We start from the raw sequence: 16,550 nt of genomic DNA, 5'->3' as shown, positions 1-16,550 counted from the left end.
CCAGCAAAATTACATGGAAAAAAGTAACATTTATAAGTGCCATACATCAATAAAATGACTGTTCTTCAAGCCTACAGTTCCAGCACCAGAAGCACATATAAGATTGGCCAAGCAAGTGTAAGTATGAGGCGATTTATATAATTTAAAATATCTCCATGAAAATATATTCCACCTGATAAGGGATTAGCCATAATATATAAAGAGCTCCTATAACCAATAATAGAAAAGGCAAAAAAATAGAAAGTGGGCAAAAAATGTAATAGCAATTTATAGAAAAAAGGGTAATGCCCAATTAACATAAAAAGATGCTTAACTTCATTAGTAATCAAGGAATTGCAAATTTTAACAAAGATGAGATGCTATTTTTCCTCCAGATTTAGAAAAATTAAAAATGTAAATAAAAGCTAAACATGGAGAGGATATGGAAAAACAACTATAATATACAGCTGCAGGAGTATATATTTTTAATCTTCTTTGGGTGAGCAATTTAGCAGCACTCTCATATTTTAAAAAATATATACCACTTCACCCAAAAATTCTTCTTCTCAGGTTCTTATTCTCCAGTAATATTTGCACAAAGAAATATGTATAAGCAAGTTCATTGCAGCATTTTTGTAATCAGCATTCTCAGAAATAGCCTAATTTATCAATAGGAAACATTTTAAGTAAATTATGGTTCCACTTATCCTTTGGAATTCTATGCAGCAACTAAAAAGAATAAAAAATATCTAAATGAATGAGCAAGAAAATCTAAGATCTGTTAAGTGGAAAAAGTAAGAATAATAATAAATAATAAATAAATAATGTCTAAAATATCACTTAAGAAAAATCAATAGTTATGTGTGTATTGAGGCATATATATGTAAATGCACAGAAAAGGTCTGCAAAGAGACACATCAAATTGTTAAACAGTGGCTACCTCTAGGAATAGTCTCCGTTAAAGAGATGGGAGAAAGACGTTTTTACTTTTTATTTTTCAAACTTCTGTCCTATTTTATATGTAACAATAAAGAACTTGTACTTATGTATTACTTTATTAATATAATATTAACTGTACTTGCTTAATCCCTTTCTCCACCAAAGTAGATTTGTTGCTTTGCTGACAAAACCCCTGTGCATTTGGCTTTTAGGGTATTCCTCCAGAACATTGCTTCTCAAAGTGTGGCCCTGGAGGCAGCAGCATTGCATCACCTGGGAACTTGGTAGAAATGCAGATTCTCAGGTCTCAACTTGACCTACTGAATCAGAAACCCTGGGGGTGGGACCCAGCCAGATGTGTATTAACAACTCCTCTGGTGATGCTAATACCTGCTCAAGACTGAGCAGCACTGCTCCAGATCTTACTGGAAGACAGCCAAACAGATGAGTCCCCTGGGAAAGCCCTGGAGAGCATTAGCAAAACTAAACTGGATTTAGAGGTCCTCGGAAAATAGAGGCAAGGACTAGCCTGAGGAGCATAGTTAAGGGGCTTTTCTTAGGGGAGAAACCATAAGAAACTGCATGCATCGGAAGTAACCTAATTTCTCTAAACACACAAAGAGTAAAACACTGCAATGCCTCGACTCTTGTGAGAGGGAAAAGCCTGCTCCTCTCTTCTCACTGGGTTTCAAATTCCTTCATCCAGCACAAAAATGCCTTTCCAAAGGACACAGCTAATCTTCGGAAGGAGAGAAGTCCCTAGGGGACACAGTCAGTGAGTCCTTTTATAGGGAATGAAAGGACAGTCTGCTCCCCCTAAAGTGAATGAGTGATTAGACGGTTCTGGCCTTTATGAATGGAATTAATGAACCTTCCGAGAGGCATCAATTTGTACCTTCATTGTAACCTGGTAACCTTGGAAAGCCTGGAGCCGCTTTTTCTTCTCCTCTTCTTGTCCCATGCTTATCCAAGTGTCTGTAATTAATACATTGCCTCCATGCGCTGCTTCCAATGGATCATTTGTCAGCAACAGCTTGGTACCATTCTAGCATACATAAGCACGCTGGTTAAATAACTTCATGGGACAGTAAAAGGCAATAATAGCTTTACATGTAAAGAGCATACCTCTTTGGCATACTGCTCTGCCAACTTGGTTACACTAGGATCTGGCTCATAACCCTACAGGAGGAAGAATTTAACTGTTATTTAGGTAATTTTATGATACATGTGTTCTTACATATATATTATTTTCTTTTCAATATCTCCTCTCTTTCCCTTTTTCAAGATGTGGCCCCACCATGTTCAGTAGAATATGATTTTTACATCTAGAATTCCAAAACTCAGTAGTGCCTTTTGGAATTTAAAAAGACAACCAATTGCCCCATCTTTCACTATCTCTGACTTCTTTCATCATAAAGGCAAACATAAGGCATGGTGCTTTCCAACTCTTGGAAGCACCTCTTCCGGTTTCCGTAATGGCTTAAGAGGATTATATTCAGAAGTGTGCAAACGAATGCATGTTTGTCTGTCCTTGCACATGCTATCTTTTTTTGTCTGAAATTCTTTTTTCCACCCACTCCATGTGGATAACTTTTTCAGGTCTCAGTTGAAATGTCCCCTCCTCAGAAAAACCTCCCCTGACCATCCCAGCTAAATACTAACAGCTCCCCCTCCCCCATTACACACATCTCATTCTTTTGCATTCCCCAGCAAGCGTTTTGAGGGCAGGGTGCTTGTTTTGAAAAGCATTGACAGAACAAATACATTGTTTTTGCTAAGATTACATATTTGTTCAGGATGGTTTGGTGAGGGCAGAGTCGGACTCTGGAGAGGCAAGCGAGGTGCCTAGGGCAAAACATTTAAGGAGGCGCTAGAAAAAATTTAAAGAAACACACATTCTCAGGGTCATGCATGCACAAATTTTGCACCCTAGGTGCCTCGCTTGCTCAGCCTAGTTCCTACTCTAGGTGAGGGGACATCATGGGAACAGCTAAAGCTCCCCAAGATATCCCAGGTTCCCACAGGCAGTCTCCCTGCCTCTACCCTCACTCTCCAACCTATTCTGTACACAGCAGCAAGAACTGTTTTCTCTGAAGCCTCTGATGTTTACTACTTGTTTCTTAAGTCAAAGCTGATTAAGAGCATCAAGGCTCCCCACCTCCATCCCCTGCTTCTGTCTCTTTTAATTCTTCTCAACATCTTGCTGCAGGAAAGCCAATCTTATTGTCATCCCTGTACACATCTTGCCCTTTTCTGCCATCACAGCCTTTCACCCTTGAACACCTCCTCTCTTGTCCCCTCCTGGGCGTCTTCATCACAATGTGTCAGCTCCTCAAAACTCTAGCCCAGCCTCACCTCGAAGACCCTCCATATGGAAGTCTTGTCAGTTCAAACCCCGTAATTATCCTCACCTTCCTCTATCCTTCTCATTTTCCCAAGTTCTTAGCATTGATTATGAGTTGATTTTTATCACTTTTCACTGAGGCATTGTGGTGAACGCTGTGGTATGCTCCCCAGATCCCCCTCCATGAATAATCATGAATGAAGGATTTATTCCCCCAGCTGCTGGGAGCGCTGCCAGAAGATGGCTTTCAGCTGTCAGCCCCCTTTGGGCACTGCCTCAGCTGCAGAGAGCAGCCGCACCCAAGGTCACACACCCTTTCGGGGCAACCCACATTCAATGACTGACAGGAGGGTATGAAAACCTGACCCCCCTCTGCCCAACTCCAGACAGCTGAATGAACATCTCAGATCCAGAACTTTCCATAAGATCAGCCAAGGCTGTTGTTGGGCCTGCGTCACAACTCAGCTTCTCCCTCTTCTTACTCCTGCTTCCTTCCCTTCCTTTCCACGGTTGTTGATTTCAAGGGCACATGCTAATAAGCATCCTGCCTGTCCTGCACGCTAAACTCTGAGTCTGCTTCCCAAGAAACCCAACCTGTGACAGGCATGTCTAGGTTTATTTGTGAAACTGTGTTTATTTGCACGATTGTCTACCATAGTTTCTTCTTCTATTAAAGCATTCTTGAAAGAAGAAACTACTCAGATGTTGATGAAGATGCCTGCAGATATTTTAGCAGCTTTACCACCCTCATATAGCCATGAATTCTGGAGCCTTGTTTATAGAGATTTGGGGAAAGTAATTAATAAAGGCTAGCTAATTTAGCAACTAATGTTGTGAACAGCCATACTGGTAAACATAAATGAAGAGACTTGGATATTCCCCCAGATGCCTCCTACCCTGAAAATTTAGCCTTCCCTTTGGAGAGTAGGTTTTATACTCCCTAAGTATAATAATTCTTAGAAAAGGAATCAATAAGTACTTAGAGAACCAACAGAGAAGTCTGGAAATTAGAAAATCACCCAACCTTGCATGTACTGAGGCATGACTTAGAATACAGAGAGGAATTCTTTACTCACATCTCAGCTTTCAATACTAAATCACTCACTAGCCTTTACATAAATTTTAAAACCAGACGAAGAAGGTGATTAACACACCCAGTTCAGTCTAAGTATTCACTTAGAACAATGTTAAAATCATTACTATTGATAGTTTATGGAGCAATTTTACAATCATGGACAAAATTATTTTTTCTTGAATATGTAAGTTATTCTTGGTTAAAGAATGGGGAAATAGATTAATCATGGCCTTGGAAATGTTTCAGTGTTTCTAAAATTTACAATAAATCTCCTAGCTTTATCTTTAAAAGAAACAGGTCTACTAACAACTGAAGACTTACAAATTGATGGAATGACTTTTCACTATCAGACTTTCCAGAAGACTTTGCAAAACTCCTACTCCCACCAAGGTTTAACCAGGTTTTAGTACTCTTTATCATTTAAATGAGTTTCTGCTTAAGAACAATACTGCAATTACTCTGTAATATTAGAATTTTTTCCTTTGATGTTAATAAAACATCTTTGGCATGCAATAAAATGTTTAAACCATATATTTCTTCAACAGAATAAAGCCTTCCAAAAGATCTTCATAGCAGGGAACAATTATTGTTAATGTATGTTTCATCTGTGGGAACCAAATGCAATAAGAGTTTGCATTAATACAGAGCCTTTCTTCAAACTAGCTTTGTATAGAGAGTGTACTCACCCTTCCCATAAAGTGAATAAAAGCCGCCTTAAGCACATATCGGATCTGACCCTTATTTCAGTTCACGCTGAATAAAAGAGGAGAATTATCTGTTGTAAGGGTCATCTCTCTGAGTCCCTCAAATTTACTATAATAGGATGACTTTCACTGCATGCAGTACATTTTTTTCTATGGCAGGTGTACTTGGTTGAATAGTGTTCTTCAAAATTCACGCCCACCCAGAACCTCAGAATGTGACCTTATGTGGAAATAGAGTCTTTCCAGATATAATTAGTTAAGATGAGTTCATACTGGATTAGAGTGGGCCTAAATTTAATATGGCTGGTGTCCCTATAAGAAGAGGGGGATTTGTACAGAGAGACACAGACACAGAGGGAAAGTGATGGAAGCAGATATTAGAGAGATGCAGTCACAAGCCAAGGAACGCCTGGGGCTACCAGAAGCAGGAAGAGGCAAAAAAGCATCCTCCCTGAGAGGCTTCCGAGGGAGTGTGACCTGTCAACACCTTGATTTCAAACTTCTAGTCTCCAAAACTGTGAAAGAGTAACTTTGTATTGTTTTAAGCCGTGCAGTTTGTAGTAATTTGTTATGGCAGCCCTAAGAATCCAAGACAGCAAGATAAAAACACCCGGTGAAAGCATTTGGTGGTGGTTAGTTTTGTTTTGGCTGGATGCAGCAGACGATGCTGGTGCTCTACTCAGAGGCCCCCGGGGATCCCTTTTCATGGCTTCTGCTCCCTTCCCCAGTTTCAGTGTTTTTAACACCTAGTGCATGCAGTTTGTCTTCAGGGGACAGCTCTCTGGCTACCAGGCTGCTTTTCCCATCAAAAGTGCCAGGGGATTTACCACTCCACCTCTTCTGCTGCCCTTGACCAATGCTGGGATAACTTTAGGGCATAACTTACACTCCAGAGCTCACCGTGAGATCAGGCTGAAGCTACTTTCTGTGGGACTGTGCATGACATGGGACTAGGGTGACCAAATCACCTTGGTTTGCCCGGACTCTCAATTTTAACACCCCAAACCCCATGTCCTCAGGAATCTCTTGATCTTGGGCAAATCAGGATGGTTGGTCACTGTAAATGGCATCCTTGCTTAGATTCTTCCCTTTCCCTGTCCTGCTCCCCCTAATCCCTTAGGGATCTCCCTTGGGAGTACTTCCTTAATAAATCACCTGTACACAAATCCCCACGATGGTGTGCTTGTGGGGAACCTGGCCTAAGGTTGATATTTAGTAATGGTGCTGGAATATTTATTTTTCCATGTGAAAAATACATATCGATAAAAATATATACCATCTACATTTGTGTAAGTACACTGTATGATGTTCCCACAACAACAAGGTCATCGAAGGACCCATTTCTCAGAACGTATCCCTGTTATGAAGCCACACATGACTGGACGGTCAAAATAAAGTCTCCCTCCTACCTTTATCCTCAAACCTCCCAGTTCCTCTCCTCAGAGGCAACAATTATTACCAGTTTCTTGTGTATCGAAAGGGTTACATTGGGCCTATGAAAGAAGTCATGTATTCCATACGTGCTGTGAGAGATAGCAGCAAGGTAGGAAGTATGCAGGGGTCATTTTCATAGCCATGTGGGGCTCAAATTTTCTAAGCCAAAAGGCCCCCAGAGTTGAGTTTTGAAATACTAAGCTGGTGTAGATGCCATCACTGTGATCCTCACATTGGATTCACATTTTTCTACCAAATTGCAGCATTAGAAAAATGACAGTATCATTCCCATGGGTTGAGAATTCTATGCTGCCTGGATTTTATTGCTTTCTTCAGCCTTTGTGGTGGTAATGCACGATGCCAGTCATCATAATGGCCTACAGCAGGGTATTCAGAGGGATAATTCAGACATGCTTTTAACACTAACTCATAGAATGAAAGGCATCAGCCAAGACTATCTCTTATTGTAGAGATGGGAAATTGGACTCTCAAGAGGCCAGATAGCTGTTTAATAGTAGGGCTGGTAACGTAGCCTAAATTCTGTGGCCTCACCTATGCTATACTTAAATGGAAGAGAGCTTTTTTTGTCACTGGGTGATTGCATCTGAGGATGATTTAAGAGAGGGGTTAGTTTCAAGGCAAAAAGTTTCCCTACCTTTGGCGTAGCTGCCTGAAGGTGCATTCCGAATTTCGCTGCACTCATCATGATGGAGTGCAGGATATTGTTCCCATCCCCGATCCAGCTGAGGGTAAGACCTTTCAGAGAGCTATAGTGTTCCTAAAAGGCAAGGGATGAAGGAGATGAAATCCAGGAGTAAATTTGCTTATGTGTAGCGATTATTAAGGTTAAAATAAATAGTCTTAATCTCAATATTAGTGCCTTGTCAGAAGGAATGAATTCCCAATTTTTTTTTGCATTACACAGGGCAATTCAATAATATGAATGTACAATCCCAAAAACGTGGTAAAATGTCTTAATATCTTAAACCAAGACACCATAAGAACTTGAACAGAGACTAAGAGTTTCATACATTTCAAATCTGAGTCTTAGTTGTATTCATTCATTGGATACAAATGAGCACCATTAATATCCAGACACTGAGACACTGTCCTTGGCCCTGGAGATATAACAATAAACAAAGGAGACAAAAATCACTGCTTTTATGGAGCTGAAATTCTTTGGTATGAGAAAGGGGAAATACAGAATACCTGGAACAGTGTAGCATGGTGGCTCAGAGCATGTTCCCATTATATGACGTTGACAAAGATGCTCAATAATACTGTTAGTTGGCTGGGTGCGGTGGCTCATGCCTGTAATCCCAGCACTTTGGGAGACCGAGGTGGGCGGATCACCTGAGGTCAGAAGTTCAAGACCAGCCTGGTCAACATGGTGAAACCCCATGTCTACTAAAAATACAAAAATTAGCCAGGTGTGGCACACACTTGTAATTCCAGCTACTCTGGAGGCTGAGGCACGAGAATCACTTGAACCCAGGAGGCGGAGGTTGCAGTGAGCTGAGATCAAGCCACTGCACTCCAGTCTGGGTGACAGAGTGAGACTCTGTCTCAAATAATAATAATAACAAAAATAATAATAATAATACTGTTGGTTGTTTATGGATATAGATATGTGTAAAGATACTAACATCAGGATAATAACATATTTGTGGAAGGGAAGAAATGAGATTAGGCAGAGTTACATGGTGGGTTTCAACTCTATCGTTAATGTTTTATTGAAAAACAGCAAAGAATTATAAAGTAACTTAACATCACGTTAAGAATTGACAAAACTGTGTGAACACATGAATGTTTGTTTTATTTTCTTGAAGTGTCTGTAGGTTTCATATATTTTATATATTTAAAAAGATTTAAAAAGGGAAAGACTAAGCAATTTGGAGATCACAGAACTACTAGTTAGCTAAGCTAGAATTTAATTCCAGATCCATCTGATTTAGATTCCATGCTCTTAACAAACTGCTATTTATTCATTCAGCTCCTACTTTAAGTATCTCCTATATGAAGGCATTGCACAAGGTCCTACAGGGGACATTATGATGAATAGGACAGCTCATTTTCCCTCAATGAATTTATAATCTAGTAATGATAAAGCCCCAGGGGAAGCATTAAATTATCTGGTGTATATGTAAAGCCACACCCACAGACAGCCACTTTGGTATCTGACATAATTGTATCACCTTCTCTGCATGGATCTCATCCTCATGTCCGAAGTGTTTTATTTTGAGCTTAACCTCACATTTAAATGTGTGTAGTTTATTCAAATGTGGAAGAAGATGGGCCTATCCAGTTTATCTTGTCTCCTCAGAGTTATCCATAGACACAGAAACCATGGCTGTTAGGATTTCCAGGGGCAATATAATATAGATTGGCTGTGGCAAACCAAACAAGAGGAATCTTTCAAAGTTATTCAAGTTCCTAATTTGGGAGGACTAGAATGGCTAAATTTGAGCCCCAATTCTATAAATTCTGCATATTCTTAACCCTACTTTTAAACAACCAGTTTATTAAAATGATAGAAAGTGGCCCCCTCTTCCAGAGTGACTTAGTAGCTAACCTTTTTGAATATTCAAAGCACACTCCACCAGTCTTCACTCCCAAGCCACAGATTCTGATGTCTATAGAATCACATATGGCTTGTCCATTTTGTATGCTCCAGTGTTCTCTATTCATTCATTGTGTTAAATATGGCACCGAAAAATCAAAGGGATTGACAGAACAGAAGATGAGACACGGGCTAAAAGGGTTTGGGAATAGGGTTGAGTGTAGAGCGATCTTAGAGTCTGTTTTTAACAATGCCCTGTTTTCCCCAGAAAATGCACACATAAGCTGTAATTCTTTGTCAAGCTGGTATTTGAAAATAAAACACCAATACCATGATTTAAGTAAACTGCTTCACTTAAAGCAAGTCAGGAATTATTTGATTTTGCTCTTTTGTAAGACAAATAAATAAACCAACCTGGAGCGTGAGGTAATCAGCCAGGATCTGGATAGGATGGTACAAATCTGACAGCCCATTGATAATTGGGATGGATGCTTCTTTAGCCAGGGTGTCCAAATCTGATTGTTTATACACTCGAGCTAATACTGCATCTGTCATGCTAGACAATACACTGTGGCAAACCAAGAAAAAGATAATCTAAGGCAATTATGCTTAATAATGCCTTATTTAATATAAGATCAGAAATAATAACAAGAAAAACTAATAAATAGAATTTTTACTACATGTAAACAACCTACCAACATTGCAGGTTTAAAAGGTAATATTAAACATGTATTCATTACATAAGCCAGATGTTCTACCTCCCACGACGTATCCAGTGACCAGCGATTTTACATTTTTTATGGAGATAATTGTGGGCCCAGCAGATATAATGATGAGTTATAATTGATAAATGGCCATCGGTTAAAAGGGACAAGACCAAAAGCAACATATACAGAGAAACATTAATGACCTGCCATATGGCTAATTTTCTTTCACATCATCCAACAGAAAAAAAATACATTTTCACTGTGGAATTCCAAGTCCCAGTGTGGCAGCCATGGAAGTGCACACACAGATCGCCCTACAGAAGAGAACTTGCTGTGAGGAGAGCCGTTGGCTGACACTCTAGCTGCTACACCTTCGGATGCCCTGCAGCATTCCTGCCAAGGCCACCCTCCCCAGGCTGTTCCAACCTGATGACGGAACACAGTGGGGAGAATAGCGCTGGGGCCATTCCTGCCTGACAGGGACCTCTCTGATGGACAGTCTGTGCTCTGGGGCTCCCCATCAGCCTGGCTGAGACTTTCTCAGAGCTGCGCTACTGGCTGAGGCTCTACCTATCCACCCATCCTTCTTTCCCACAGGGGTCAGACCTGCCTCCCTGTCTGAAGGCCCTCTTGGCCCATTCCTGCTGCCTCTCTCTTTATGTTTCTTGGTGTTTCCCTCAATAAATCTCTTGCAAGTCTAATTCCTTCTTGAAATCTGCTTAGTGGACCTGAACTGACACAGAAAGCAATAAACTCTGGTGCTTACAAAATTCAAGAACTGCTTGGCCCCAGGGATTAGAGAATCAAAGATTAAAAACGATATTCCTATAACAATATTTTTCTAGACTTATGGATCAGATTTTTTCTAATTTTTAATGGATTTATCATGCCCATGGCTCCCAGATTTTTAAATTTCATGAACCAGCAAGATTTCCAAAAATAGGTGATCAACATAAGATTTGCAACTCTTTATTTACCAAATTAAGAGCATGAGAAAAGCAAATAAACAGGTATGATATGTTACTACCTTAATTAATTTAAAAAGGATATTTTAACATCAAAAAGTTGTGAAAGACAATTTCAAAGAATAATCCTTGAAATGAATTATTTGAGCTTTATGAAATTCACTATATAATTCTTATCCATTTTTCTTATTCTACCACTTCTGATGGAAGCTTCTCCAGACCAGGGTTAGTGGGGATAGAGATTTGTAAACCACTGCTTTGAACTATCTAAGCGCGCTGTATTTTATAGCACGAGGAGTGAATAAAAGAGCCATTTAAAAAAAATGTGATATTGGTTAACTTTTGATGGTGGACTAAGACAAGGGGTTTTCAAATTTTACTGCACATGAAAGTCACTTGGAGAGTGTTTGTTTGTTTTTGAGATGGAGTCTTGCTCTGTCTCCCAGGCTGGAGGGCAGTGGCTTGATCTGAACTCACTGCAAACCCCTCCTCCCGGGTACAATCGATTCTCCCACGTTAGCCTCCCAAGTAGCTAGGATTACAGGCTCGCCACCACACCCAGCTAATTTTTGTATTTTCAGTAGAGACAGGGTTTTGTCATGTTGGCCAGGCTGGTCTCAAACTCCTGACCTCAGGTGATCCACCCACCTCGGCCCCCCAAAGTGCTGGGATTACAGGCGTGAGCCACCGCACCTGCCAACTTGGAGAGTTTTTTAAACTCTTGATGCCCAGGCCATATTCTCTATCAATTAAGTCAGAAAAATCAAAATCTCTAGGAGTGGGACCTAGGGATCATTATTTTAAAAAATATTCTTACTATATTCTAACACGCTGCCAAAGTTGAGAACCAAAGCTAGCACCTTGCTCCTCAGAGTAGCAACATCAGCATCATCTGAGAGCATATTAGATCTTCTGAATTTCAGGCCCCACCCAGATTTACTGAAGCAGAATCTGCATTTTAACAAGGTTTCCAGGTGATTCATTTGCATATCAAAGTTTGAGACTCCTAAGAAAGAGGGAATTGAGACCGCTCTATTTTTGAAAGCATCATCTATTATTTTGTTAAAATCCTAACCAGGCAATATATCAAGAGTAGACAAAGCTTCTGAGATGGCAGCCCACAAAAACAGAAGACTCTGTCTATAATATCCTTGGCAGGGAGGGAATTGAGGGAAAAAGGCAGCTAAACTCCTCTGAGCAAAGAATAGTTCACCACCTTCTGTTAAGGCCCTTCTCGTTAGAGAAGCAACTACCCTTACTTATTTGATGCCCTAAGACAATGGTTCCCAGACTTGGGTGTGTATCGGAACTAAGTGAAGAACTAATACTAATAGAATACACAGAAATAGAGTAGGTCCTAGGCCTTTGTCCTCTTACTAAAACAGACATTCTGTTTTTCATACTATAAGAATGCAGGCTTCCATCATGGAAAAGTAACTTAAGTGGAGGTAGATATGTCAATAAGGTATATAATTATAATCAACTATCAATTCCCTATATCAGATGAATTGGTTAATTTTATGATGTCTAAAACCCCAAGAAAGAGAGAGAGAGAAGCAGAGGGTGGGGGCAGAGGGGTGTTTAATCCTAGAGGTCATACTTCAGACTTCTGTAAACATGTAGCACTCCCTAAAGTGTGTACAGACAAATAAAAAAAGTCTGGATTAACATTGCAGTTGACCTTCTGGAATCTCATAGCCAGAAAAGCAGACTTGACTTCTATTATAGCCTCTCAAATCATTTTAGGCAGCTAGAACCTTCGGCTGCCAACCTGTTATGGTTTTCTCGAACTTTACAGTATGTTGTTGAATTTTGCTAGATTTAGTGTGTGTCACATACAGACATTATCTTAACCTCAAAGATGAAGAAATCAAGGCCTTTTAAAACCTTGAAGTAATTAGAGCAAGGTTAGGAAAGAGTGAGGAAGATGAGACTGAAAGACAGAAATGCTAGCAGAGCAATTGGAGAAGTCAAGGACCTGTACACATGAGTCTTTCAAGAAGATTGAAAAAAGGCAGGTGTATTTTTCTCTCTTTAACAAGTCCCCATCCCCAAAACTCCTGAAGCAAAGCAGTCAAAAGATAAGCATGCATTTAATTTTTCTGTTTATAATGTCAAGCTGGTATCCCTGGAACCTCTGTGGTGTAATTTCATGGGAGTGTGCCTGGTTGGCTTTATTCAGGTTGCAACACTTTTCTAGAACAGAGGTTCTTTACTTTGGCTGCACATTAGTATCACCTATGGAGCTTTTATAAAATCCTGATGCTATATTCTGCTTTTTGGAAGGTTAAATCAGAAGCTATGATAGTGAGACCCATATCAACATTTTTAAAGCTCCCCAAGCTAATCCAATATGAAGACTAGGCTGAGAACCATTGTCCTAGAAAACAGAGAGTGAGAGAGGAGGTGCGAGGAAAGTGGGCTACTGTGCTGCTGGGTGACACAGTGGATCAATGTAGAGGAAGAAAAACTCTTAGTAATTGCTGAAATCTCATACAATAAGAAAAGTAAGGGATAACGATATGATAAGCTATACTGGAAAGAACAAGATTTTACACACTTATAAAAGAAGTATTTTCTTTAAGCTCAGTCACTACCCAGAGAAGTCCCAAGGCAGCAGTAGTAGCTGTAGTCTTTCCCCACTTGACACTTGTAAACATCCCTAGTGACCAGATTTTTGTCTCTAATATTGTTCTATTTTAAAAAAAAGAACCAGAAACCATTAGAGGATAGTCAATTTCATGTTATTGGGCAGAATAAAATCAGAATAGGTCTGTAACATTTTGTTCTTGCCAGGAAACAAGAGTGATTTGTTTTTTAAATGGCAGAGGCACTGCTGAAAGAAAAACAGTCAGCTTAAAGGAGCTCCCATTTTTCAAGTTGTGATCATTTGTAGTAATGAAAATCATGAAATGAAATAAATTATGCTTCTAAAGGGACATGATGCACATAAGAAAAAAGCTAATGTAAATAAAATGTACAAAATTATAATAGTAATATCAAAGAAGAGTGAATATTATGTACATGTAAATTTATTTACTTAAATAAATAGGAAAGTGTTTATATATCACTATATAGATACATATTTGTGGGGTTTTGTTAAGTATATTTCTGTTCATATAGTATAGATATGTATTGTTTTTATCTGCATAAGCCACAAATTACTAACATAATTTGTAAGCCAAACAGTCCTAGAAATAGTAGAAACTGTACCATGAATAAACAGGCCTCAGCAGCATTTGTGGTCTTATGTATAAGTGAACTAGAAAAGGAGTCCAGTGGTTAGCTAGCACCAGTCGCATATGCAATTTCCAATGAGGAAAACGATAATAACCATTTACTCCAAAATACTAACTTAGTTAAATGTCCATAAAAAGAAGTCTAATTTTTTTTTTTCAGACGGAGTCTCTCTCTGCCGCCCAGGCTGGAGTGCAGTGGCATGATCTTGGCTCACTGTAACCTCTGCCTCCCAGGTTCAAGCAATTCTCCGGCCTCAGTCTGCCGAGTAGCTTGGATTACAGGCATGCGCCACTATGCCTGGCTAATTTTTGTATTATTAGTAAAGATGAGGTTTCACCATGTTGGCCTGGCTGGTTTCAAACTCCTGACCTCAGGTGATCACCCGTCTCAGACTCTCAAAGTGCTGGGATTACAGGCGTGAGCCACCGCACTTGGCTAAGAAGTCTAAATTTTAAGATTCACTTTTCTGTTTCTCCGGAAATGAAATCTTTTGATGATTTAACTAATTAATTACAACACAATGCTATTAAGAAAGGTGAATGTTTTTAAATATTGAAATCAGGCCAGGTTAATATATTATTAAATATTGCAATGAGTCGTGTGCTGCCAGAGATTAAAAACAAACAAATAAAACTTAAATCTTCTTAATTTCTTTAAAAATCAGAATCCACGGCAGGGTGCAGTGGCTCACGCCTGTAATCCCAGCACTTTGGGAAGCCGAGGCAGGCGGATCACCTGAGGTCAGGAGTTCGAGACCAGCCTGGCTAACATGGTGAAACCCCATTTCTACTAAAAATACAAAAAAAAAAAAAAAAAAAAAATTAGCCGGGCGTGGTGGCACGTGCCTGTAATCCCAGCTACTCAGGAGGCTGAGGCAGGAGAATCACTTGAATCGGGGAGGCAGAGGCTGCATTGCACTCCAGCTTGGGCAACAAGAGCAAAACTCCATCTCAAAAAAAAAACAGAATCAATTTAAAAGACAAAATTACAGCTGCTCTCTGTCATCCTCTGGCCTGCCTAAATGTTCAGGGGACAATGACAGCGTATAATTTTGATCATGGCCATTTCAAAAGCATTTGAACTGGAATTAGTTACTTGGCCAGGTTGGGTTGGGCCACCATAACTTGCATGTCTATCTCAGGAAGACTTGGCTTTCAGAGGGGACAGCACTCAGCCCCAGGAGGAGCCTGCAATTTGTCCTTATCTCAGAGTTTGTGCCATCCATGGGGATACAGGACAGTAAGGGACGAAACAGAACCTGCTGTCTAAATGGGGGAACCTGCACGCTGGGGTGCTTTTGTGTCTGCCCTTCCTCCTATGGATGGAACTGTGAGCATGTTGTGTGCAGAGAGAGCTGTGGGTCTGTGCACCATGACATCTGGCTGCCCAAGGAGCGTTCTTTGTGTAAATGCTGGCATGGCCAACCCCTCTGCTTTCCTGAGGCATTTCTACCTGGTTGTGATGGCCTTGTGATGGATGAGCACCTCATGGCTCCCAGGACTCTGGAATACTACCATCTGCATGTACCACTTTTATGCTAGCTGGCATGTGCCTTTCCATACAAAGTTACACTTAACTGACATTTACCTATTTCCAGAAATAACAATTTTAGATATCATGCAAATTTCATGACCAGTAAAGTCTGCTGCTCCAATGTCCTAACTGAAAGAAGATCATTTGTTAGTTGCCTTAAAATAATGAATACAATTTTGGGAGTCCGAGGCAGGCAGATCACAAGGTCAGGAGTTCAAGACCAGCCTGGCCAACATAGTGAAACCCCGTATCTACTAAAAATACAAAAATTAGCCGGTTGTGGTGGCATGAGACTGTAGTCTCAGCTACTCAGGAGGCCGAGGCAGGAGAATCGCTTGAACCAGGGAGGCGGAGATTGCAGTGAGCCAAGACCATCCCATTGTACTCTAGCCTGGGTGAGAGAGTGAGATTCTGTCTCAAAAAAAAAAAAAAAAAGAATGCGTTTCCATAATGGTCCCTAACACTTCCTCACTTCCTTAACGTACCAATTGCTTCTTACCTCTGCCCTGCCCTCCCCTCAGAAACTACTTTCCTTTTTCAAAAGAAAGTCAGCCGTATGTATATTGTGCCCAAGTCCTGTTTTCTTGATACATGTAACTCTACCAAGGTCTTATTAACATGGTCTTTTAAACAATTGAATTATATCTTCAGATTATTAAAGGCTAATCCTAATGTGAAACTGAGGATAAAGTTTTGAGTAGAGTTGATCAAAATCAATTAAAATGGTCTCTTTCAAATGAAAGAAAGCCTCTTTAAAGGGAGGCAATGGAAGGAAGGATCAGAAAGCGCTGGGGTAATAGAAATCTGTCTGCATGTGTGCCACGGAGATGGGGTAAAAAGAGGAAGCAAATGGGAGAGATGGACAGGAAAAGAGAAAATGAATTACTTGACTGATGATAAGGTGGATGTAGAGAAGCAAGTTAAAAGGCTAAATTGAAGAGCAAGTTTCCATCATCTATAGAAAGTTATATAAGACAGACTCTCCTTTTTTCTAACAGCATTGTAAAAAGAATGAAATCGCCTTGGAAAAAAATTATACCTAAATTTCCCCAACAAGATTGCTTAGTAAA

General features: G+C 40.0%; 1 protein-coding gene across 1 annotated transcript in view; it reads right to left on the bottom strand.

Annotated features, from left to right (window-relative positions):
* Nucleotides 1-16,550, bottom strand: part of OTC (ornithine transcarbamylase) — a 97,512-nt gene that overhangs the window by 12,013 nt on the left and 68,949 nt on the right. Inside the window, exons 7-10 of the mRNA XM_055267892.1 lie at nucleotides 9,450-9,603; nucleotides 7,131-7,253; nucleotides 2,044-2,097; nucleotides 1,814-1,963 (exon numbers count right to left, since the gene is read on the bottom strand). Of these exons, the coding sequence (XP_055123867.1) occupies nucleotides 1,814-1,963; nucleotides 2,044-2,097; nucleotides 7,131-7,253; nucleotides 9,450-9,603 (481 nt within the window). The remainder of the gene's footprint in view (nucleotides 1-1,813; nucleotides 1,964-2,043; nucleotides 2,098-7,130; nucleotides 7,254-9,449; nucleotides 9,604-16,550) is intronic.

This window comes from Symphalangus syndactylus, chromosome X (assembly GCF_028878055.3).
Source record: "Symphalangus syndactylus isolate Jambi chromosome X, NHGRI_mSymSyn1-v2.1_pri, whole genome shotgun sequence".
Classification (NCBI taxonomy): Eukaryota; Metazoa; Chordata; class Mammalia; order Primates; family Hylobatidae; genus Symphalangus; species Symphalangus syndactylus.
This window is presented reverse-complemented; position numbering and strand designations above follow the sequence as displayed.